Source organism: Phyllostomus discolor, chromosome 4, assembly GCF_004126475.2.
Source record: "Phyllostomus discolor isolate MPI-MPIP mPhyDis1 chromosome 4, mPhyDis1.pri.v3, whole genome shotgun sequence".
Classification (NCBI taxonomy): Eukaryota; Metazoa; Chordata; class Mammalia; order Chiroptera; family Phyllostomidae; genus Phyllostomus; species Phyllostomus discolor.
The window spans coordinates 45,164,090-45,190,846 of NC_040906.2; the positions used below are offsets into that span (position 1 = coordinate 45,164,090).

Here is a 26,757-nt window from a genome sequence, read left to right on the forward strand (position 1 = left end):
AGTAATATAATTAAAGTCTTGGACTCAGCCTTAGGTTTATATGCCAGCTTTGCTACTCAGGAGCTGCTTGACCTTGAGCAGGTTAACCTCTCTTCATCTCACTAAGCCTGTTTCCTCAGCTGTTAAATGCCAACAATAATTTTAACCTCATGGGATTGTTGTGAGTTATAAATGAAACAATGCACATAAAGGGAATAGGATACTGCTTTGTGCACAGAACATTCTCAGTCATGTTAGTCATTGTTGTTCTTTTTATTTGGTGGTTTAAAGAAATAAACATAACTAATTTGAGATTCCACTTTTACTATAGTATATGTGATGTTTCCAAAGTGATTTACATATAGTGATTCTCTAAGCTCTGGTTTTTAGGGAATGTAGAACAGTCTTAGTATTTTTTTAAATTCAAAGGCACATTTTATACTTTTCTCAGAAGCAAACTTGATTTGTTTTAAAACATAATACTGCTGAAAAGAAGCAATACCTTTAATAAAATTTTGGACGTCTTTATGTATTGGAGTAAAAACTTGGAGATACCCTAAAAGATTTGTTTATAAACCTCCCTATAGGTTAAAAACAAAAAGCAAATCTAAGTTGCCTTTCTAGTACCAATTTATTTAGAATAATAGAGAGTTTGGGCATCTGTGAACAAAAAAAATGCTATCAACAATGTTGCTTATATTCTCCTTTCTTCCTTATTATATTTAATCAATTTAATCTTTTATTGTTTTACCTCATCCAGAGTGAAAGAAATTTGTCTTTACAGCTGAAGCTCTCTTATAATGATGTGCTTTAATTATAGTGGAAATTGGGGGATAAATTAATCAGCATATGCAATTCATTTAAAAAATTTTCTGGAACATACTGCTTTCATATTTTTAGTTTTTAGTTTTTAATACTTAAAGTACACACCATTTTTATCCAGATTTTTCTGATTTACAAAATGGGAAGTTTTGTTTATTTTTAAAATTATTTTTGACAGCTTTACTGAGGTCAAATTTATAGGCGATAAGATTCACCCATTTTAAGTGTACACTGCAGTGATTTTTAGTAGATTTACAGAAGATCACAATTTTATTTTACATTTCCATCACCCCTGAAAAGAATTCTTGTGTCCATTACCAGTCAATCCCCATACCCACCCTCAGTCTTAAGCGATCACTAATTTACTTTCTCTCTCTCTGGATTTGCCTATTTTGGATATTTCATGTAAATGGAATCATATAACATGTGACCTTTGGTATCTGGCTTATTTCACTTAGCCTAATGTTTTAAGGTTCATCCACGTTTGTACCATTATCATTCTTTTTTTTACTTGCCAAATAGTATTCCATTATATGAATGTATCAAATTGGTTTATCCATTCAGAATTGACATTTGGGTTATATCCATGTCTTAAGTTAATGTTCTGAATAACACTGCTATGAACATTTTTGTATTAGTTTTTGTGGGTATGTATTTTCCATTTAAAAGTTATTAATGTATAAAATAATGGTTCTCTGCTATTCATGTTTTTTATTCATATGTTTTTAATTTTGACTTTATTATGTCACAGCATACCGTGTGTCACTGTGTATAATGCGCACCCACGTTTTGTGCGCACTGTAAATGGATTATGCCCAAGGTATGTAATCGTTATACCCATGTGTAATGAACATACTTATTTTTCCCTCAAAAATTTGGACAAAAAAGTGCACATTGTACATGGCAAAATATGGTAATATAGTGAAGAGAAGCATTGTGAAGAGGTTCAGGAGCCCAGGTTTCAGGTTGTTACCCTTTTACTTAGGTGTGTAAGTCTGTATCTCTAGATTTCAGTTTCTGTTTTAGATTTAATGTTTGTGTTGAAAACTATTCCCCAATGTGATGGTATTTGGAGGTGGGGCCTTGGGAGTTGATTAGTGCTGTAATGAAAGAGACCCCAGAATGCTCCTTTGCCCCTTACGCCATGTGAGGAAAAAGATGGCCTTCTGTGGATCAGGAAGTGGGTTCTCAGCTCAGACATTGAATCGCTAGACATTGAATCTTGTTCTTGGACTTCCCAGCCCCCAGAAATATGAGAAATTTATTTAAGCCACCCATTCTATGGTATTTTTGTTATAGCAGCCCAAATGGACTAAGACAGTTTCCTTATCAATAAAATGAAAAAGTTTGACTAGATGCTCTCTAGGTTTTAAGTCTATGACTTATAAATCTGTTATTTTGTGTATGGCCTTGGACAAATTGCTTAATTAACTTCTCTGTACCTCAGTTTTATCATCAGGAAAAAATGGGGATTAATAGAATCGTATGTTGTTCTGAGGATAAAATTACATTCTTGGAACATAAAAATATGCCAGGATATGTTAAATTACTAATAATAAAGCCATAACCATTTTAGTGTTTTAGACCAAGAAGGCCTTAGTGGGAACGCTTTGGTTGTGGCCTCAGTGGAGAATATTGGTATTAAACCAGTAATTAGTGGGGGAAGAAACATTTAGCTAGTAATAATAATAGGTGCCATTTATCTAGTGCTTACCATCTTGGAGTATATTAAACATTATACGTTAGCTCACCTAATCTTCAGTCCTCTAAATTAAGTTTAGTGGTCATTCCCCGCCAAAATGAAATGAATTGCCCAAACCACCTTGCCAGTAATGGCCTGCTTCAGGGCATACCCTGGCTTTGAGGTCATTATGTTTACCACTGCACTAAACTGCCTTTCAGGGGGACAACTCTTTGGAACAGAATCCTATAGGGGTTTTCAGTCGGGGAGGCCTTTGCTTGTGAAACGTAGCTAGTATTGTTAACAGTTCTTATGAGAGATAAAAAAAGAGGTTATCATGCCTTGGCTCAGTTGTTTGGTCTTTGTCCTGCAGAGTGAAAGGTTGCTGGTTGATTCCCAGTTTGGTCTGGTCCCCAGTTGGGGAGAGTACAAAAGGCAACCAGTTGATGTTTCGCTCCCTCTCTTTCTCCTTGCCTTCCCCCTTCTCTTTCTAAAAAAACAACTAAAAAAGAGGTGATCATTCTATAAATAGTTTCCATATGTATCTTGTATTACTTTGTTCCATGCAATAGTGAAATGACATTTAAGTTACTAAATAAATGAAAAGGTTTACAATATGTTCAGTATCTTTGTAGTTTTACATAAAAAATGTACAATATACATTTTTTTAATAGGACTTTTAGTCTGATGGAAAATAACTCACATGTTCCACTGGCTTCTTTCTGCCTGGCAAATAATATAATTTTTACTTCTTGAACAATTTTTCATCTTTTTAGTTAACTTAAATATTAAAAAAATTTTGTGGTACTTTTTTTTTCTTTCCCTAGTGTTGTCTTTACTGTATACCAAATATTTACATCATATATACTAAAAAACTTAATAGTGCCAAAATTTCAATTCATGTTACATGTATTTTATTTTATTTGAATAAAAGAGCTCTTTTGTATATGTGTGATATACAGCATATAAACAATTAGATACCAAAAATCAGTTTGTGTGCCAATTATTTGTATTGGGCTGGCCAAAAAGTCCATTTAGTTTTTTCCATAAAATAAAAGACACTTTTTTTATTTTCACCAGTAACTTCATTGAGTTGGATATTTTGAGTACGTTAGCTGTCTCCTGCTATTGGCTTCTTGTAGGTAGAGGCCACAAGTGGTCTCTACTAAAGGGGTACTACTAAACATCATCTAATGCATAAGAGAACCCCATAGCAAAGAATTATTTGGCCAAAATGTCAGTAGTACCAGGAAGCTTCACAAGCCACTTTTGAAAACATTCGATCAGTCATAGCACCTTCTCCATACACTGCACAAATCTTTTTTTTATGTTTCAGTTGTGTTTTTACCTTTCTTGAAATAATAAAGTATAATACACCCACAATGTAGCTTATTTTCTTCTATCTTCAATATTACAATGGCTGCACAAAAATTCACCAGTTTTGTTAAGTTTTTTTTTTAATGCATGCTGGTATGACAGCTGTTACAGTACAATCTAACAAAATTGTTTTGAAGTTAAAGACAACTAAGCACTACTAGAGTTGTTGTATGGGAAAAACTAAACGAACTTTTTGGCCAGCCCAATATTAGGAACTCCATAATACATCTGAACCTATATTCAGATCCATTAGACTATATTATATGTCTGGAATATTGGGCTTAGTCTGAGATCATCTCAATAAAAGGCATATATGTCTTTGCTAAGGATAGAGGGAGAATACTTTTGTTTTCCCAGGATAAAGGTCAGGAGGGGAAAGTTTGGTGATGTCCCAGAGAAATTTTGAGATGAAGAGGAGGGTAGGACATGCCTACAGCAGGTTAAGAGGGGTTGAGATCTGGAAATCATGGGCTTATAAAGTTACTGTGGCTGGATTTGCTTCCTCCTCTGTTGATGAAAAGAGACTTACCCAACCAGTTGATCTCAGTGGACACAACCATTGCTCTTGAGAAGGAAGTGGTCCAGGCTTCTTGGAACTCAGTGCAAGACTCAGATGAAGAAGCCCTATGGGTAGAAAGCTCATTGCAGAGAGCTCTAGCAGCAAATGAAGTTCTAGCCATCCTCTACAGCTGAGGATACTACAAGTATCTTTACCTTCCTGGAATTCCACAAGCCTGACTCCCTTCTCTAAAGCAGTATTCCTTTTTCCTTTTGCTGCCCCAATTTTGGTGAAGCAGCCAAATTTCTGAGGATTTATCAATAAATACACATAACAAGAGCCAAAGGTTTGAAATATACAATTAAGGAATTTTTGAAGCTGAATCTTCAAAAGTGGAGGTTTGTATTCCCAAGGGTCTGGTAGAAAAGCCAGAGGAGTGAGGAAATTCTTAAAAGAAACTGACTTCCCCCACCTTCTGACTTTGTAAACAGCAGTGTTCAGTGGCTCCTGTTGACAAGAGCCAGGGCAAGCAGAGTGGTATAGGAATAGATGCTTATTTTGTAGTTTTTGTAAAAGGGGAAAGATTTATATGATCTGAAGAGAAACCACAGTATAGGTAGTTTTTGAAAAGGGTTTTTAAGTGGTGGTTTGTCATTACCATAAGACTTTGGAATTTTTGAAGTTTAAGTACAGTATAAGACTTAATGTTCTATTGGACTTCTTAATGTAGAATTTTCTTTCAAGGTAAATCCTTGATAGTTTCATAGAAAGCTCAAAGTCTCTTTCCATTGCCTTCTTCCCTCTCATCCATTCTCATTGAATAAACTAAGTCCTGATCCATTCATAAAATTTGTATTAATACAGTAATATTTTAGCGTTGAATTTTATTTGGAGGAATTAGTGTTGTATATTCCTGTACTGTGGTGAAAGTTAACCTTGTTTCATCATTTTCATGTAAAATCTGTCCAAAAGAATTGTTGATCTTTCATTTACAACTGTCAATATTGTAAAACCAGCAATAACAACTCACATAAATTTTTAACTGTTAATCTGCTTTATAGATGTATTATCCTGAAGTTGAAGAATGTTTTATTTTTTGGTATAATTGTATATATATGAATATGTGGAGTGATGAACCCACTTAGGTACTACCAAATGCTGTATTGAGTGTGTGTTCATTTATTTTAATCTCTAAGGTTGCTCTTCATAAAAACAGTTGAGAGTATTTCTAATGTGAATCTAAGGACAATATTTTTTTCTGGAAATGCAAGGCTGAGGAGCCCACATTCTGATTTTGTTCATTGCCATTATGAGTTTACAAGATATACACTTAATAGAGATGATGTAGTTAGCCTCAGGCTATCCTAATGGGTTTTCACTGGTTGTTAAAATGCTCTTTGAAGAACCTAACTAAATTTTCCAAATAAACTGGTTGATTTATACTTGCTGAAAGAGGAGTTCCAGTGCACCCACTCATATCATCAGTTACAGTCTCTTATGAATTGTAATTTGCCCAATCTTGATTAAAAGGCTTGCAATCCTGTTTTCCTGGGGCTCAACACATTCTCTGCTGCTCGTCATATCCTCTGTTGCCCTCTACTGGCTGCCCATTGGTAGTACCCATTGATGTCCGTCTTCTCACCATCTACGCAAGGGCTTGCTTTTTTCTCAAGCATCTGGCAGTTTATGTAGCTGCTGGGTCTTGTGAGAGGCTGTCCCAGTAGAAAGAAGCCGGGAGGAGCTACTTTTAAGGAAAATCATATGTGATCCAATGATTGAGTCACAAGGCAATGACATCCAGGTAGTTGTGATAGTGTTAGGATTCCTAGGGTGTTTTTGCTTTTTGTTTCATATGTTTGTTTATTTGTTCATTCATTTATCCATTTATCAGATATTTTTTCAGTACCAGGTATGTCTGTACCTAACCTTGCCTCAATCTAGTAGGTACTTAATAAATGTACCTACTCAATATAACTCAGTTTGTTAAACAAGTGAGTGAATGAGTGAATAAATACAAAGATAAATAAGGTTTGGTCTCTGCTCTTGGGGAGACAGATACCATTTAAATACTTGGTTGCCCCAGTTTTCCTCTTTTTAACTCTGCAAAATCTTGGAAAGATGTTTGAAGAAGAGGAATACAGATATTGGTTAAAACTTTGTCTTGTATTTCTAATTCTCCGAATTCATTATCACTAACTGTAAAAGGGCTGTTTTGCATAGGGTTTATTTTTCACCTAGAAATGTTATTAATTTACTTTGATGTGTTTTGTTTTTGTTGAAGGTAACATGCAGTATGATTGCACATTTTTCTTTATATTCACCAGTCTCCAAGGTACCTCATCTACCCCAAACTCTGGCTTTCTGTCTTTTATAGTCAATAAATTGTGACTTAAGTCATTTTAAATGACCATATATGAAATAAGACATGTTTTTGTTAAGCATGTTGTGAATTTTTTAATTTTCCAATTTCTTAGCCTGCTTTACTTGGCAAGTTTTTAAAAAATATGTTTTCCTTGCCACTGTTCATTAATTCATATCAGATAAATGTCATTGGCTTCATTTCTTGTTTGTGAATATATGCCACTCAAATGTATTTAAGATTGAATAAACAACTTCTTGTGAGAAATAATGACCTGTACCTATTCCATTGGAGAAGAGCATGTTAACATTTTATTGTGGTGATGGTAGTGGGTAGTTAATAGTTTGCAAGATTTTTGTTTGTGTGTGTGTGTGTGTATGTGTGTTTTGTACATTACTTTAACTATTATGAGATATATAACACATTGTTTGCGGGGAGTTTTTATCACACGCTCTACTACCAGTCAACGTAAAACGTATAAATACATTTCCCGCATACAATGTGATAAGATAACCAAAGATAGGCAAATTTATTTTTTGTTTTTTTTATGACTGTGCTAAAAAATCTAAAGCAAATAACTTTTGAAAAACTAAATTTAATTAGAACTAGTGGTACAGTAATCACTGTGGTTCATTACCAACTATTTTATAACAACAGTGAAAGAGATTGATAGAAAAGAGACTCAAGAAGCTAAGGGAGGTATAAAGAGTAAACAGTATAGCTTCCATCTCTTGACTGTTCATACTTTATCCATCAGTTCATTTGATCTTGGCTTCCATACTCAAACACCTGTTATTTCTCATTATTTTAAGTTAGTTTGTCATTACTTTCAGGATGTCCTTTAAAAAGCTATTGAATTTTTTAAAATTTAGTATTTTGCCATCCTGAGGTAGTTCTGGAAAGTAGTGAAGAGTTTGGATAAAGCGTCTCTTTCTCAGGAGACAGAGGTATAATGTAAAATATTTTCTGGATATAATAATTTGCTGGTTTTTTTCTGAAGACTGAAAACATCTTTTTTTTTTTTTTTTTGCTCTGAGTGTATGGCGATCTCAATAGTGAAAAAATTTGGCACTTCCTGACAAAAAAATCAATAACCTGACTTGTAAAGCTTGGATAACACAGAACTCTGCAGCTCTCTTTTTTTTAAGGATTTTATTTATTTATTGTTAGATAATAGGGGAAAGGAGAGAGAAAGAGAGGGAAAGAAACATGGATGTGAGAGAGAAACATCTATTGGTTGCCTCCCAAACGCACACTGACTGGGGACTGAACACAAGCATGTGCCCTGACCAGGAATCTAACCTGTGGCCTTTAGCTTTGCAGAATGACACCCAACCAACTGAACCACACCGATCAGGGCACAGTTGCCATTTCTTATGTTTTGTGGGATCTTAGGAATTGTTCTTTTTTCTTAGGTGCTGGTTAATTGGGTTTTATGTGTTAATTGGGTTAGTTTGACAGTGTGTTCTTTGTATACAGGTGCAAATAGTGGGCATCTTAAAACTTCAGTGTGTTGATGAACATTTTCCTTCAGAATAAATGGCAACTAATTATTTTTTAAAAAGAAGCATTAAAATAACTGCAGACGTGATCTACTAAACTATAAATTGCAGTTTTGTTTCCTATACCAATCAAGTTTCTCTATCAACTGAGAGAGAACTGGACTCTTGTTAACTTAAGCAGAAAAGGGGGATTTATTGGAAAGATGTATAATTCACAGGACTGATGAGACAGATGGAGAAAAAGGCTCAGGAAATAAGAAGGAATCAAAGGCAGTTGAAAATTTGTCTGTGTTCATACCATAGGAAAAGTCTTGTTAGGAAGCCAGTTCTATTCCTATAACTAAGTTGTTTCTGTATCTATCTACATTACTGCCTCAAGGTTGAACTTCCTTTGTCAGTGAGTATCTCACTGACAGCCTGGATCAGCAGTTCGCCTGTTTCTAGTTTTCACGGGTCTGTGAGGTCAAACTAGTTTAATGGTAAATTCTTTGGCATTATTTGCCCCTTTCACTGTGTTGACTTTCACATTGATGATACAAAAGAAATGGTGGGCAGAGGTGCTGGTTCCTTAGCATGAATCCAAGCAGTGGCACATATGTATATGTATTTTCTAGATATTTTAATTTTGCATATAGTCTAGAGCTCCATCTTGCTCAGTCAAATGTCACTGAATATTTTCTGAGCTGTTCTATTGGGAAGCTGATAGTGCGCTGTGAGAACATTGTTACTGGAACCAGATTGCTTGGATGTAAATCCTAACTTCCCCATTTACTAGCTGTGAGATGTTAGGCAATGTTTAGCCTTTCTAAGTCCAGTTAACTCCTCTGTAAAATGGGAATAATAATAGTACTTACCTTATAGAAATGTTGTAAGGTTTAATAAATTAATACAAATAAATCACTTAGCATAATGCATACCTTGTAAAATGCATAGTAAAGGTTAATTTTCATCATCGTTATTACCATCATTTTAAATCTTTCAAATCACAGGAGAATGGACCATAGTTAGGAAATAGAGCTGTCTGGGTCTTACAGAGCTGAATTTCAGACTCCTCATATCAAGATACTGATCTGAAAACATGAAGTGTTACTGCTTTTAGATTAACGTAAAATATGAGCTTTTCTCTTATACTTCCTACTGATTTTATGTTAGCTTGCGCTGCTGTAGAACAAAAATGAATGAATTAATTGCAAGCAAATATTTAAGGATAGAACTAAGAATATATTGTATTTAGTTTGACAGTGTGTTCTTTGTATACAGGTGCAAATGGTGGTCATTTTACAAAAAAATATGTACACAAAAGCTGTAAAATAATGTATGTGTTTAAGTAGTCTTGCTTACTTATTATCTGAAAAATATTGGCTGCATTTTTTTTCTTAATATGTGGGATTTTCTTAAAGACTACTTCCCCCCTTCTACCCCTCCCCCAGCCAACCCAGGGCAGGGCTGTGACTTTAGGGTTTAGCTCTCGCTCAGTGCTCAATAGCACAGTGCCTAAAATGGGGGTAGGTTCATGGTAAGGATTTGCTGAATAAGTAATATGCTTTCATATAGAAGAGTCATATTTTCTACTCTCCTAGAAAATTATTTTCGAGAGAGTATGCTTTCTGGTGACTATAGTTAATAATACTATGTTGCATATTTGAAAGTTGCTAAGAGAGTAAGCCTAAAATGTCTTCTCCCAAGAAAATAAACTTTTGTGGCTGCATAGGGTGACAGATGTTAGGTAGACTTACTGTAGTGATCACTTCTCGCTATATACAGATGTTAATGTAATATTATATGTCAGTTATATCTCAACTTAAAAAACAGGCTGTTTGAAAAAGAGTGTGGTTTCATTAAATATAGTATAATTTCATGGTGTACTCCAAGGAACTATTACTATACATTATGATGGTGGGTGGGTGTGAGGTGTGACAGGGGAAGGAGGGATGAAATATGAGGCAGACTACTCTCTCAGACATGAAACTAAATGTGGGTGGCTAATATAATTGAACATTTGATTTTCTTGTTTTGTTTTGTTTTAAAGGTTCTGCTCTCCTTGAAATCCTTTTTTTGTTAGTGTATAGGGCTGGCCAAGCCTTCAGATGCCTGCCATGTGAAAGCTCCCTTTTAAGGGAAATTGTCTTGTCCCTCAACCCTTGCTGTTTGGATAGTCCCACTTTGTATTAGACATTATTCCTGGCTGTGGCCAACTGGACACCAGAAAACCAAACCAAGAATTTTGAATTATGGCGTGGTACAAAAAGATCAAGTGGGCTAATCATATTTTTCCCTGAAGAATTAAAAGATAGAAAATGTGGAGAGATGTTGGATATAGTCAACAGTGGGAACAAAAATTGAAATAGTGCATTAAGAAATATCTTGAGGTTAAAATGAGGAAAAGATGCAGTACCATATAATTTGGAGAAATAAAAATGAGAAATCCAGGAAAGCCATTTTTGGTGGAACTGAATCAGGTTTTTGGAATTAAGCTGTACAGTTAATAAGGAGACCAGTAGAGAGATGTTTGCCTGTTTAATTGATTCATTTTGTTTTATCCACAGTTTAGTTTATTGAGTTCCTGAGATGTACCTAGGCACTGTTCTGGCCAAGAGCATTGCTCTGAAAAACAGTAAAGCCAGTGATTATCAACTGGCTGTGACTTTGCCTGCCAGAGGATGCTTGACAATTCTGGAGACATTTTGGTTGTCCTGACTGGGAATGGGGATTACTCATGGTATTTTTAGTGAATAAAGCTCAGAGTGCTGCTAAGTATTATACAATGCACAGGACAGCTCCTTACAAAAAAAGAGTAAATAATCCAACTCAAAATATATGTAATGCTGAAATTTGGAAGTTCTGGTGTAAGATATCATAAGTATGTATTTCATGGAGCAGTTATCATCTTGTGGTTGACATTTAACTTTTTGTGTTTTCAGAAGTGAGGAGTCCACTGGAGGAAAATGGAGGCTTCAGTAATATTACCCATTCTGAAGAAAAAACTAGCCTTCCTTTCAGGTATGTTTTCTTCTTAAAATTGCAAGTGTTTGATGTATAAACTTGTTTAAACTCACTTCTTTTTTGGAATAAGTTTGACAGAAATGCACTTCATTTTTCTATGAAGGTTTTGTTTCAAAGGTATTTCTGAGGCATCTTTTAATGAGAATGGAGTTGTGTGAGCCAGCTTGTCACTGTTGTTTCTTGGCTGGCCAGTTTTTATTCTGTCCTATAATTTGGTTAAAATGACCTCTACAAGGGAGATGTTATGATGTCTGACTTCTTACATGAAAATGAAATAATCGATACAGTTTAAGAATAATTGACTGAACAACATTTAAATAATCGTTTCTGAAATACAGAGTAATTCATTTTTATGGTACCCTGCATCCTATCTTTTGTCTTCCATCTTCCTGTGAGAAAGTTTCAGTGTGCCAGAAGAGTTATGAAATATCAGTTACATGGTTTTCGCTGTGTTGCAGGCTTGATTTTACCTTCATATATTACCCCAGAGTCTCAATCAGCTTAAGAAGAGTTAGAGAGGAGCTATGAGATATTTTATCAGTGTGAGAGCAGTGGTATGGTACGTTGAGTGTTGTGATTTTCTGGAATTTTGGATCATCGAGTAAATAGCACATGCTTTAGATTAAAATAGGTACTGTGGTGCACCTGTTTACGGTTATTTGGATATTATCTCATTTTTCCTTTCTTAGTCTCTTTAGATCCTATCAGAATTTTCTTAATATTAAGGCTGCTGATTTTTTCCAAAGCATGTCATATCTCTCTGTAAATTGGCATGTTTTTCTAGTGTAGTATGTAGGACAAATAAGATAGTGTCCACTAGTATTGCTGTTTCCTTATTTAACATGTATTTTCTTGATATAAAGAAACTCCTTCCTTTACTAATTGACACTTATATTTCCTCCATTCTTTTCTGATATGAATGGTGTTGTAAGAGACATTTTTATTCATAGTTTGTGCATTTTGTACAGGTTCAGTAGTATGTATTTCTATAAGCGGATGTGTTTAAGGAAAATTTACATTTAAATTTGTGTAAGGTTTTGTCAGATTGCCCTCTAATAACATTGTTTCAAAATACCTATTTGCTCACACTGTTGCCAAAAGTGGTTATTATTATTCTTTCATAATCTTTATCACTGACATTTTTGTTTCCTTGTGACACTTGTCTCTGGGCAGCATTTGATTCTGTTGACATTACCTATTTTGAAAGTCTTTTTCCTCTTGGCTTCTGTCCTATTTTATGTTTATACCAGTGATTATTTCACTGTCTGTTAATGAAAGCTGAGGGCATGAAGTCAAATGGAGCTCTTAGTGTTATACCTGCCCTCTGAAGACAGTTCATAGTAGGTCAGAAAGCTACATTCTAGATAGGATAACTTTTTTGGGGGGGTTGGTTTAATGCAGGGATAGAACTCAGCATTTTTTGAGGAGCAAATGAAACATCTCTTAGCTCACCTCCTCTTGACCTTTTCTGTTGACCGTTAATTATTTTAACCATTAAATTAATACTTAATTTTCAAACTTTTTTAATAATAGAGAAAACTTTTCAGGCCAACAAAATCATTCAGGGGATAGAATTCAAAAACTATGGGAACAATTTATTTAAAAAAAACATTCTAAACAAATCATATGCAGTTGAAAGTCACTTCATTATTAAGTTGCACCATTTGAAATTGCCATTTATTGAGGTTGAATAAAGTTGTTGAATATCAGTAATTTATATGCTTAACCTAATAAAAGGAGATCACGTGTGGCTGGTAGATCATGAATTACGTTCATATGACTCATAGGAGTCATTTTTTCACCTCACACCTTTTAGATTGTATAGAATTGTTTCCTTTAGTGTCTGCTGGTTTTTAGGCTTCTAAAATTGCCACAGGTGTAAGCTGGGTCAGAAGATGGGCTTCAGTGTGAAAAGTCAGCCATGTGGGTACTTTCAAACAAGCTATGTGTGTATAAAAGTATTGGTTACATTTTAATGCTTCTGGAAAATTGAAGAGGAATTGAATGTACATGAAATGTAAGTTCCACTGCCTGGCTTTCCAGGCTTCTATATCCAGGCCCTTTATACCCTTCTCAGCTGGGCAGGGCTTTCTTTCTCTTTATTGCCTCATGAACAAAGAATTCCTCACTGATCTTTGAAAGTTAACTCTTGTCATTCCTTGTTACAGAGTGCTCTTTTGACTTGGTTTGTAAATTCTAATTATATTTTTAAGTCTTAAATTTTGTAGGAAACATTCTGCATTTATCACAACTGTTATAATTTTCTCAATCATTTTTATAATATTTTATATATATTTTCTACAACACAGCCTACCAAATAAACTGTCATATTTCATACTGTTATTTCTTATGGCTTAAAGGTTTTTTTAGGTTGACTGGAAATTTATTTAATTTTACTTGTAAATGCTTATGGTGCTAGGCACACAGTAGATGCTTGATATGTTGATTATATTACTAAGCAGACTAAATAGAAGAAAATTAAACAAAATGATAATTGCTATGTTTAAGTGGAGATTTCATGGGTGAATTTTACCTTTTTATTTTTTCTAAATTTTATATAATTTTGTTAAAATACTCTAAAGATTCACAGTAGATAAAAGAAATAGCCATTAGATCATTTTTACTTGTGTCTAAACTTGTAATTGTTTTTAGTAACATTGGATCCCAACATATATTATTTGATTAGTGCTTTAAAATCTATTACATGTTCAATTTACTTTTTTTTCTTTGATAGGAGGAAAGGACAGACGGAGCGGCCTCATTCTGACAATTCCGTTATGCTTGGAACAAACAAACATGGATGAGCTGAGTGTCACCTTAGATTATCTACTCAGCATTCCAAGGTGACTCTAAAGGTGTCTTTTCTTACATCTCAATATGTCATTTACCTACTTGTGATTCCTGCTCTTGCTGAAGCATACTTTGCTATCTTATCTGCTTTTATTAACAGTGAAGTTATAATTAAAAATACTAGAATCAGTAATTTATGATACCGCAGCAGATAAAATACTCATTTTATGCTCTTGATGCACTGAATAATATCCAGATTTCCAAAATGTATGTATTGTCAACTTTCAAGGAACATGAAGATTGAGTATTTATCATACAACTTGAGAAAATTTAGAGAAATGTGTTGAATAGAAAGCATCTTTTATTTAGTTAGCTATTTCACTATACAGATCTGAATCTGTAAGTGTTAATTTATTGAGTGAAGGCTATTAGAAGTTTAAAACATTTTTAGTTTAAAAAAATGCAAAAAATTTTAATCCAAAATCCTTGGATTTTTAATTTTTATATTTCTTGACAAAACTTAAACTTACCTATTTGCTCGAGTCTGTCTCTCACTTCAACAAAAACAAAAAGTTTCCTCCCTTACTTCCTGCCCCATGTTGTAATATTTGGGGGCTGAAGTCTGGTGAGGCCTCCCCAAAACAACTGGATCAGAATGTCTGGAGGTGACTCCCAGGCATCAGAATTTTGAAAATGTCTCCAGATTATTCTTAATTCTGTAGAGATCTGACATGTACAGAAGTTACCTTTCCATTTTTCTCAAGTTTTAAATTAAAATTTTTTTAAAAATCAGATTTGGATTTTAAATTGGTTCTTCATAATTATAGAAAAACTCATTTGTGTTACAGAAGAAACATAAGAACACAGAGATTTAATGACTTGCCAAAAATTACACAGACATTTAGATCATAGTCTTTATAGTTAGTCAGTAAATACATGAGATCTTAGAGTGAGATCCTTATTGTTCTAGGTGCTGAGGAAATGGGTGAATAAAGCAGACCCGGCCTTATTTCTTAATGGTCAAACGAATATTACAAATAAATACAGAATATATTGGATGTTCACAAATATTATGAAAACAAGAGTTAAGAGAGGGATGTGTGTGAGTCAGTATTTTACAAAATGATAATATTTTACCAGATGTGATTGGAGTCAGAAAAAGGCCCTACAGATGTCTGATGAAAGAGCATTAAGAGCCCTAACTGGTGTGTCTCAGTTGTTGTTCCTCAAAGCAAAAAGGTCACCATTTTGATTCCTGGTCAGGACACAATCCTGGGTTACTGACCCAGTTCCCTGTTGGGATACATATGAAAGCCTGATTTTTCTTTCACATTGATGTTTCCTTCTCCCTCCCTTGCCTTCTCTTTAAAAAATAAATAAAATCTTGGAAAAAGAGCATTAAGGAAGAGCATTTAAGACAAAGGGAACAGTAAGTGCAAAGGCCCTGAGGTGGGAGAAGGCTCACCGTGTTGTGGGATCAATAAGGAGACTGGTGTGGCTGGAGCAGTTCGAGAGAAGGACAGAGTTCTGGGAGAGCAAGTAGAGAGAGAGAGAGGTTGGAGTCAGATTGTAGAGGACCTTGTAGGCCATAGCAGGGACTTCATTTTTGAATGAGAAGGAAAGTTGTTGCTTTCTGCCTGAGGAATGATTTGATTGAATCATTTAACATTTTTAAAGGCCCTCTGTATTTAAAGCACTGTGCTAGAAGCTGCCAAAATACCAATAAGATAATATTCTTGCTTTTTGGGAGCATGTTATCTAATGAAGATAAATTGTAAATGTGATAATTATAATGAAAGCATAAGTGAAATTAATGGCACTATGTAAGTGTAAGCAGCTTTATGAGTGGAGGAGAAGAGCCTTTTGTTTTCATCAGAGAAATTAATGAAGAGCTACAGAATACTGAACCCAGGAGATCCATTGGCAACTAGTCAAAGTTAGTGAGCTTGTTAAGGAGCCTTTTCTCTCTTACTACCTGTTTAACTCAGTTACCTAACCTTTGAAAGGCTCTTAACAGGGTAGGAACAGGGAGGCAGAGTTTAATAGATTTTTGGTTATTGTTCTTAAAATACAACTATAAACATGTTAATGGTAATACAGGAATTTTTTATTATAGCACTTCAGCTCCTTCAACATGCCCTTTATAAAGGACATAACGTACTTCTAAATTAAGTATGTTGTTAAAAATAGTTTAAACTGTCATCGACTTGTAGGAATGAAGTTAAAAAACAACAACAACAACAACTATCCCTTTCAAGTAGTTGAAAGATCACTTGGTCTTGCAATTTTCAGATAGTGTCTTTGGATTGTGTGTATTTTCATCATTTTAGTAAAATGTGAGAAAATTATGATTAAGGGTATTCTTATGTGCTCTGAAAGATAAATTTGGAGAATTTCATACCCTTAAGATCATTGTACATAGTATTCAGTATTTGCAAGCTTCATTACTTTTTTGTCTTAATGTACAGATTAATTTAGAGTGTGTTTTGAAATATATGCATTGTGTAAAACTTCTGTAATAGAATGGTTATATAACCTATATCTGAAACATATCCATACCAATGACAAGAAAATACCAAATTATGGGAGTGACACACTTTTCTTAGTCCTAGTCCCAACTAGGGAATGCCCTCCACTGGGGGGCTCTGTGTCTTGTCTCCCTCTTAACAAATTCCCACAATGCAGTGGAAGTCCCTGACTTGCCTCCACTTCTTTGAAGACCACTCAACAGCCACCTACCCTATCTAGCTGGTCTGTCTTGGGCTTTTGTCCTCCCTAGTCTTAGTGGTCTTCCAAAACGTCTTGTTGGTGGGGAACTCCTGGAGTTTTCTCCTTAACCGATCCCACGGCCAGCCATTAGATGTCAGATTTTCTTCCCCCAGCAAGTCTTTTATGTATTGTTGCTAATCCAGAAGTGATCATTATATTGCCACAGTTCCTCCCCCACCCAACAATGCTTAATGGGTCCTGTATTTTGTAGTGCAAAATCCAAAAATAGAACATTTCAATACCTGAGATGTGTAATTATTGAACTATAATTTGGATACCATAAAATTTGCATAGCCTTTAAAAGTGTGCAATTAAATGGTTTCCACTATATTCACAAAGTTGTGTGACCATCACTGTTTAATTCCAGATATTTTCATCAGCCTAAAAAGAAACCCCATACCCATTAGCAGTCACTCTACTTTTCTCCCTCCTTCCAGCATTTGGCAGCCACTATTCTGCTTTCTGTCTCTATGGATTTGCCCATTCTGGACATTTCATTTAAATGGACACATCATATGTGGGCTTTTGTGTCTGGCTTTTCACTTAGCACAATATTTTCAAGGTTTATCTATGTTATAGTATGTATCAGCACTTCGTTTCTTTCATACTGTGGTTGAATAATATTGCATTGTATGGATTACCACATTTTGTTTTCTATTTATCGGTTGATGGACATTTGGGTTGTTTCTGGTTTTGGCTGTTTTGAATTATGCTGCTGTGAACACTAGTGTGCAAGACTTTTCTATAGACATGATTCAATTTGTCTCACCTCTTGAACACTTCTTTCATTTTTTTTTTGAACCTCTGTTTCTTTCCTTGCCTATAGGCACACCTGTTCTTACAAATCTTTAGCATTATCATCCTCATTCTTGTGATCTTATTGTTTCTTGATAGAATTGAACGTCACTTCTCCAAGAATCCTCTTGAAGCTAATGTGAATTCTTTGAGGAAGTAAGGAAGGATTAGTAAAGTCCCCTAGACTGTGGGATTTAAATCTCAGGAAAGGGTCTGCTGTTTACCTTGCCTATAATGTACACAACTGGGAGAACTCTGCGAGTTTTCATTACCAAATCCTTGCTCTGCTAAGTAGAGCTGTAGTTCTCCCACTGTATTGGAAGGAGAGCAGTTGAGATCCCTGCATCAAGTTGTTTTTACAAGTAAAACAACAATAATAATAAAGCTATGTGGTTTTGGTTTTATGATGGAGTATTTTCATATAGTTGCATTTTATTAGGGTAGGTTTCTGGGAATTGTTAGTAAATACTTGAATAATTGAATATAATATATAGCAGTAACACATTATCCAACACACAAGATAATATTTTGCTGGTCAAGTGACTGAGAGTGCAAAAGTGAGAGCAGAGGTGGATGAAAGGTGAGTAAAACCTTTCTCCAAAAGAACACAAAAAAGTCCATTTCCAATGGTTTAGTTACAGCTTACTTTATTTTCTACCTGTTTTACACTATCACTTTGCAAACCTTATAATTCTGGCAGGAAGAAGAGACAAGAAGTACATGTGTGCTTGGCATTCATTAGTTACCTACCTCACTGTGATCCCATTTTATAGATGAAGAAATTGAGAGAGCAGTGAGACCATCTGGATGTTACATTGATACATTCTCTTTTTAAGAAAGTGACTTTCCTTGCTTTTAAAGTACTTTTCTTGCCAAATTAGCTTGTAAATTGTCAATATATCCTGAAATGAGAAAAATAAATTGCTTGAGAAAACTCAAAAGGATAGTCTGTATTGCCAGTGTAAACCAAACCAAGTGAGATTAAATCTGTCCCATATACAATTAAAATGTGAACTTCATTTAGGATTATGAAGAATAACATGAAGCTTATTTTAATATTTTGTAGTTCTGTTTCATTTCAGTGAAAAGTGTAAGGCTAGAGGATTTACCGTGATTGTGGATGGCAGAAAATCACAATGGAATGTGGTGAAAACAGTAGTCTTAATGCTACAGGTAATTTCATTTTTGACTATCAGGAAATGGTTTTATTTTACAACGACAAATAAGGTGATAATAGCAAATGCATTTCATTTATAGGACTGTGCCTAAGCTTCTCAGCAGTGACTGAACTCTGAAATGCTCAGCTAACTATTGGGTTGATATATTAAATTCAATCTTGTAGGTTTCACTTGGAGTACTAAAGTAAATTACAGCCCTGTTCTAAAAGGTTTATAAATGATCAAAAATGACATGATGTTTAAGTTATAAATAAGCAAGTAGGCCAGTGAGGCTAAAAGTATGAGGGCGGATGTTATCAGACTCACCTGGGAGCTTTTTCCAGGCTATACTATCTGCATTAAACCCGCTTGACCCCATTCTGATAGTACAGGTAGGGAGTTTGCTGGGTAAGTCTATTCTGGAAAAGCTTCCTGGTGGTTTTGAGTCATTCCCTTTCCTCCACAAAGCACCAGGATTCAAGGTGGTCTTACTTATTTCTAATCCAGAGGAAATTTACATAACAGCTGTGTCTTCAGGGACTCTAGAAAGCTCACTAATTAGCATTTAATAAAGAGCTACAATTAAAGTAAAAATTAAATGAGTGAAACAAAAGAGCTGGTATAGTTTAAATGAACGAAAGTGAAAAGAGCATTCCTGGCAGGGACACTGACTTAGTGATAGCTCAAAAATGAAGCTAAACACTGAAGGGAGTTGATGGCAGACCAGTTTGGGGGAAATAAAAGTTGGCAATTACATGGGATAATGAACATTCAGTTAGGTAAATATCACTGATTCTGAAAGAAAGATCAAGAATTTTAAATGAATTAGAAAATAAGTGATAGCTTAATAGGGTTCAAGTACTGTACTAAACTTGCTATATGAATTATCTCATTTTATTTTATCCTTACAACCTTGGGAAAGCAGGTTCTATTATTCCCAAAAGCAAACTGAGGCTCAAGGATTTTAAATAACTTAGTGAGGTTCTTGTAGTGAAAATGGGAAAGAGCCATGGTGACAACTTAGTGTGGTCTTAGCTTTATCCTTTACAGAGTTTATATTTACCAGGTGCTATATCTGAGGTGGTCCCCATGACCATAGCTGTTTGGCCTGAACCTTCATGTTTGAGAATCACTTCTTGGGGTGAAGAGGACGTAGCCTCCCCAGTGAGGATCAGTTTTTAATGGAACACAGACTAGTGTCCCATAATAACTTAATTCCATCAAGTATGATCCTAGAACTTTTATATTCCAAACCCAGAAGATTAACTCTTTTCTGTAAAAGTTGTTAAAATAACTAGTGAGTGGGAAATCCATGAACTATGACCTGTGTTCTTCTTTCATCCTGCCATTCAGCTGTGTCACAGACAGCTGGGACTTGCTGTTTGAATTTGAATTGAACTTTGATCATTGGCAGTTTTGGAAAATAGTCAATGGATGATTTAGTCCCCTCTTGTTATTCCTTTCCTGATAGGTATTTTAACAACTTTTGGATTTATTAATAGTTAACATTTTTAGAAATTGCAGTGGTCTGCCGTTTACTCCTAGTCAGACAGTTTCTGCATACAAAGTGATTGCTTTCATTGCAGAAGGTACTGGTGTTTGGATGCCCACAACTTAGTACTGGCTCTGCCCATAACGAATATTCTCTCAGATGGGTGGCTTGGTTTCCCTTCTTTTTCGCAGCTTTAATATTTAATGATTTTGAAGTAATAATCTTTTACAAGTCAGTATATTAATAACCCTTAATCTACCCTAAACTTTCCATTCCCTTTAATAAAAGTTTTGATTTCATTTTGAATTTCTTTTACTTATTCACAGCCCAGACATTGCAGGGGACACTAGATTTGTGATGTGTCCAATGACATGTTTAAATACAAAGGTCTTCTGTTTTTCCCTAATTGATAAAAATATTATTATTGTAATTATATAATTAGGCATTTTTATTAAGTTATGCCATTTATAGTCTAGAACAGCAATTCGTCCCTAGAGTTTGTAAATAAAGTTTTATTGGAATTCAGCCACACCATTTGTTTACATATTGCTTATGGCTTCTTTTGCACTATGAGGGCAGAATAGAAATAGTTGTAACAGAGATTGTATAGCCTGTGAAGCCTAAAACACTTTTTATCTGGATCTTCAGAAAGAACTTACTGATCCTGGTCTAGAACATTTGAAATGGTGTGATGGAACTTTAGAGTCAGACAGGCCTAATTACCATTACAGCGCCATCACTTAACTCTTATTTTAGATAAGTTATGTCAGTTCTCTGAAGCGCAAATTTTCTTCAGTACAATTGGGAGGATGATATCCATTTGTTAATGTGAATTCATTTATTAACAAGTCTGTATTGTCTCGAATATGCCAGGCATATAAGAGTGCCATGATAGATACAGTACCTGCCATTAAGAACTTGTGTTCTACTCGAGGAGGTAGACAGTGAGCCGTTGGGCAAATTACTAGAGAATGAAGCATCAGATAATGGTAAATACTAGAAGAAAAATACAGTGGTAAAAAGAGACTGAGTCAGATGGTGCTACTTTAGATAGGGTGGTCAGGGGAAGGTCTCTGAAGAGGGAATATTTGAGTAGAATCTTCAAATGAGCTGAAGGAGGATTCCTACTGCAGGGCAAAGAACATTCCAGACAGAAGAAACATCAAGGAAAGGGTCCTAAGGTGGGAACAACTTGTTACATTCCAGGAGCAGGAAGGTCAGCATCACTGTGGTAGAGGAGTGAGGCCAGAGGGGAAAGGTGTGAGGTGAGATCTGAGAGTCAGTGCAGCCCTGAGCTTGCAGAGCCTTCTAGGCCTTGGTAAAGGGATTGGGGTTTTTTTCTGAGCATGAGAAAACATAAAGCAGGGTTGCCTGCTACAGGATATTTCAAAGGCTGACTAGTTTGAGATATTAGAAATGGGCAAATTTCAGATGTATTTTAAAGGTAGATTCTAAGGGGCTTGCTGATAAAATATACATGGAATACTTATTAACTCAATAAATGTTAATTTCTATTTTTAGGTAAATAATGAATAGCCATATCTAGTAAATGTGAAATTGTCAAGGATTAGCTTTGTCCTCTTCCTCAAGTTAATAATCATACACAATTTTGGCTTCTTCGTATAATGGCCTATAAGAAACTTATTTTGTGAAAAAACTGATTTTATGTTATTTGAAGAATTTTTCAAAGATAATTGAGTTAGAAAAAAATTTTCGTGTCATAGATTTAATAATTTTTTAAACTAAAAGTTGTCTTGCAGTTTAATCTGTATATATTCCTGTTGAAGAGATTCAGTAAAACACAGAAGTAATTCACATGTACTGTGTATATTGCTGTTTACTTGTAATCCTTTCTAAATCAGCTTGTCTTTCAAGTATTTCTTTGTCATATATGTTTTGAGGTTTAGAGCATTTCTCCTACTTTATTATTTTAATTCTTCTCCAAAAGTCCTCTTAAATAGTGAGCTTAATCATGAGTTTCTAATAGTTTATAACTTTAATAAACTATTCATTGTACATGTGTAACTTATAATTATTTTTCTATATTTTATAGAATGTTGTTCCAGCTGAGGTGTCCCTTGTTTGTGTGGTGAAACCAGATGAATTCTGGGATAAAAAAGTAACACATTTTTGTTTTTGGAAAGAAAAGGATAGACTTGGCTTTGAGGTAAATATAGTCTATTAAAAAAAACAGAAGTGTGTTATACTTTAAAATTAGCATTTTGCTGGGATTGTATTGTTTATTCAGCTTTGTATTCTAAGCAATGCATAAGTAATGCCTAATCAGTGCCTAAGCAGTGATTAGTAAGTATATAGTCAGCATCCAGATACCTGAGTGAATTATGGTTCTTTGTCAGAGACCACAGATGCTTTCTTGTTTTCATTTATATTGCTTTCTGTTAACTACTTTGAATAAGTAGAAACTGTTTATTAAAAAAAATTTATTGCATTACCACAAGGACATTTAAGTAATACTGGGAAACCCTAGACATTTGGGATTGAAGTCAGGAGATTTTATATGATATGTGAATTAGTTTTTAGTATTTGGTTTGGGTACATGCACACCATTGTCTGTTCTTTCCTACTGACATCTCTCTCCCTCTCACTTTCCTTGCTTGAAAGTATATCTTATTATAGATCAGGAAAAAGTCCCGAGGTGGAATACAAGTTTAAACAAATCTTCTTATTTCCCTTCCACAGCCTGTTAATCCCAACTTCCTAGTTTAGAGTTGATGCATACTAAACTTACATTTGGTTAAATAAAATGGGAAGTATTGCAGGGCACCAAACCATTACCCTATAGATATAAAGGCTTGGAATGTGTAGAAGACTCAGACAATTAAGACTCATATTGGTCCTTACTATACTATGTCATTTTTATTTTCAATAAAGTCAATGTCAATGTGTTTTTGTTCTAAAGGAAGGTCACTAAGGTGTCTTGGAAAGATTTAAGAAAGCTTAGTTAATTCTTAAATGAGATAGCTTGAAATGTGTTAAACACGAGTAATTTTTTTTCTTTAAGTTATAAGTTACATGCAGTAAAGTTCATCCATTTTATTGTACAGTTCTGCGTGGTCTGACAAGCACCAACAGGTGCATAATCACCATCACAATCAAGGAATCAGGAAATATCACTCTAAAAATTGCATTATGCTCCTTTTTAGTCAGTTCTTCCATCTCCAGTTCCTTATACAACCACTGATCTGTTTTTCTGTCTCTATAGTTTTACCTTTACTAGAATGTCATGTAAGTGGAATGATAATAGTATGTAGCATTTTAAATCTGACTTTTTTACATATGCATTTGTATTTGAGATTCATCCAGTTGTTGCTTGCATTGGTAGTTCTTTTCTTATTATTGAGTTACAGTATTCCTTTGTGTGCTGTGACAATTTGTTTATCTGTTACCAGGTGAAGGATATTTTGAGTTGTGTTCAGTTCTTAGTGATCACAAATAAAAGTCACTATAAACATTTGTGTGTATATACTTGTGTGTATAGGCTTTATACTTGTGTGTATAGGCTTTTGTGTGAAGTTTTTATTTTGATTGGTAAAATATCTAGGAATGGGATTGCTGGACATGTGATTAGTATTGTTTAACTTTATAAAACACTTCAAAGTGGAATTTCAACCAGCTGTATAATTTTGCATTCCCACCAGCAAAGTATGAAATTCCCATTCTTGCTGATAGTCAGTTTTTTATTGTTTGTTGAAATGATGGTTATTCTAGTGAGGGTGTAGAGGTATATCATTTTGGTTTTTAACTTGCATTTCTTTAACAACTAATGATGTAAGTAATATTTTAAGTGTTAAGTTGCCATCTATGTACCTTCGTTGGTGGCATCTCTTCAACTATTTGCCCATTTTTTAAAAAATAAGTAAGGTCTTTGTTTTTTTGTTATTAAAATTTGAAAGTTCTTATGTATTTGGATAGAGGTCTGTCATAAGATATGTAATTTGCAAATCTCAGTCTGTTGTTGCTTTTTAGTATCTTAACTTTGATGAAGTACAGCTTTTAAAAAAATTTTTTTATGAATAAGGCTTTTTATGTCATAGCTGAGAATGTTTTGCTGAACCTGAGACCACAAAGATTTCTCTTACATTTTTAGGTTTTACATTTAGATCTATGATACATCTGAGGTAATAGTTATGGAAAGATTTTATCTGATAACATATATTCATGACTTCAGTTATTGTTAATTTTTTAAGTTTGTTTTTTGACTCAGTGTATGGTCTGTCCTGATTTCCTCATGCATGTGACAGGAGTGTGCATTTTGCTGTTGTGGGTAGAGTGATCTGTAACTACAAAAATGTTGTCAGATTGGTGTTCTGTTTGATGTTTTCTGTGCGTGTGTATGTTTTATTTGGGGTATTTTCTATTAATCCATTTTGTAGTTCACTGTTTCCTCGGCTGTGTTGAGTTTGTTGAAGCATAAACTCAGTTCATTTCTGTTACCATGTTTTTGTTTTCTAAATTTCTATTTGATCTTTCTTGTAGTTTCTATCTCTGCTGAAATTCCCCATCTGTTCTGCAGTTTTTCCATGAGAACCTTCAGCATATATTATAATAATCTTAAACTGCCTACCTGATATTTCTGATATCTGTGCTCTGTCTTATTCTGGTTATGTTGTTTGCTTTGTTTCTTGAAAGTGGGTGTTTCCTTTCTTGCTTTTTGGTGTGCCTTGTTATTTTTGTTGTATGGTGGACATCTCGTTTAGGACAGTAGAGACTGAGGTCAGTTGTATTTGTGCTGCACATGGGTAACCTCTTATCATTCACACAAGTCCTTTTAGTGGGCAGGGGAAGGGCTGGTGGGTGGGTTATGTTTTAGTCAGGAGTTGAGTTGGCTTTGGCTTTTATTGTTGCTGTTATTTTTCTCAGTGCATCATAGGCTTCAAGTCCCTCTGGCTACTTTGAGTTGAAGATGTGGGCTGGTTTGCTAGAGGGGTTTGGTTTTATAAGATAGGGTAGAGCAAGCATGGTTTACAGTTGTGAGTCCATGAAACAGAGTTTATTCTTATATTATTTATTAATTATTGTATTGTTTGCCATACTGACAACTGTGAAACTACTTTTGCCCACTCTTAGTGTTCTACCCTCAGCTCTTGGTTTTTCCTTTCCACCTGTGTGCCTCAGAGAAGGTCCCTCCTTGCAGTGCTGACACTAGAGCGACATCCTCTGTTGTTCTGATTAAGCCTGTCTTAGACAGGCTCTGTGATGGTGAGTCCAGGAAGCAGGGCCCTCTTAGTGATGTTGCCTTTTCTCCAACTTCAGGAGGCCTACCGTAATCTGGGCTCATGGTATACATGTATTCCTGCCCGCATTAGGATAGAGGCTTCTTTTTCCTTCCTCCAGCTGCAGTGGGGCTTTCCTTGTGCCTTCAGGTCATCACAGGTTACCATCTTTACCTCACTCCTGAAGGTTTTTGTTCTTTTGGAGAGATAAGAGCTGAAGAATCTAGGCTGTGCATCAACTTCATGCCTTTCCCCTAGTAGCTGCTTCTTCCTTCCTTCTTTCCAAGAGAAAGAAGGCCTGTACTCTTTCTCTTGAGTCCCTGGGAAGTCTGTGGAGAAGAGCCTGCAAGTGAGTTTGAGTTCTTGTTGTGTCTGTACCCCAGGGTGTCTGTAACTTTGACATTAGTCCACATTTGGCCTTCAGCAATTCATTAAAAATTTTAGCTGAATTCTTTCCAGGCTTGTATCGTGTCTGGCATTTTCCCCAGGTAAAAAGTGCTCCAGCTCCATCTGTCCTTGAAGGCACAGGTCTTTCCTTAGATTTCAGGTTAATTGGTTTTCCTGTGAACTTAACTCTCTAATGGATCCAAGGAAATGTGTGATTTTCAATTAATGTGCACTATTTTGTTGTTGTTCTTGTAAGTGTTGGAGCAATGCTCTTTCCACCTTTTTACTTGCTAAGCAGAAGCCAGGTGCTTGTTTTGTTTTCACTTTGTTGTTGCAGCTTTTGTCGTCGTTGACTCCAATGTAGACATAGTAGAAGGGTATATGCCAGCATGTAAGGGAAGGCAGCCGGGCTGCTGGATTACATGAAGAAAGTTTTTATTCTGATAATTGAATGGGAAACACATCCCAAGGAAGAGAAACAGAAGTATAGTGAGGGAAGAAAGTAAAAGCTGAAAGTTGGAGGTCTGAATGTTGCCATGGTGAGTACTTCAGACAGAGAGGACAGCTGTTCTTGCCAGGGCCAGGCAGGAAATGTTGCTCCGGGAGAATGCAAAGTGAACAGGAGGCAGTGGCTCAGAACACTGAGTAAGGGAGAAGATCCCTTTTGTGAGGAGCCCGTCACGTCCTGCTTAAGCACAGGCATCTGCTCAGAAATGCCCAGTTGGGTCTCATGCTTTATGCATTAATTGGATGTAATACCTTGACTCTTAAAGGATAAAATAGAATAGAATTCCTACTTGTCTTGATTTGTTGTTATAGATTGATGTCTTAAAACTCAAGTGTTAAAGCTTCTTTTGTCAACATACTTTCTGTTGGGCATCGAAGAGATTCAGCGATAATATTTTCCCAAG

General features: G+C 35.1%; 1 protein-coding gene across 1 annotated transcript in view; it reads left to right on the forward strand.

The window, feature by feature from the left end:
* The window catches only part of SESTD1 (SEC14 and spectrin domain containing 1), a 97,475-nt gene that overhangs the window by 21,358 nt on the left and 49,360 nt on the right, over positions 1-26,757 (forward strand). The window contains exons 2-5 of the mRNA XM_028510940.2: positions 11,141-11,219; positions 13,957-14,065; positions 18,659-18,749; positions 22,279-22,392. Coding sequence (XP_028366741.1) covers positions 11,165-11,219; positions 13,957-14,065; positions 18,659-18,749; positions 22,279-22,392 — 369 coding nt within the window. The 5' untranslated portion in view covers positions 11,141-11,164. The remainder of the gene's footprint in view (positions 1-11,140; positions 11,220-13,956; positions 14,066-18,658; positions 18,750-22,278; positions 22,393-26,757) is intronic.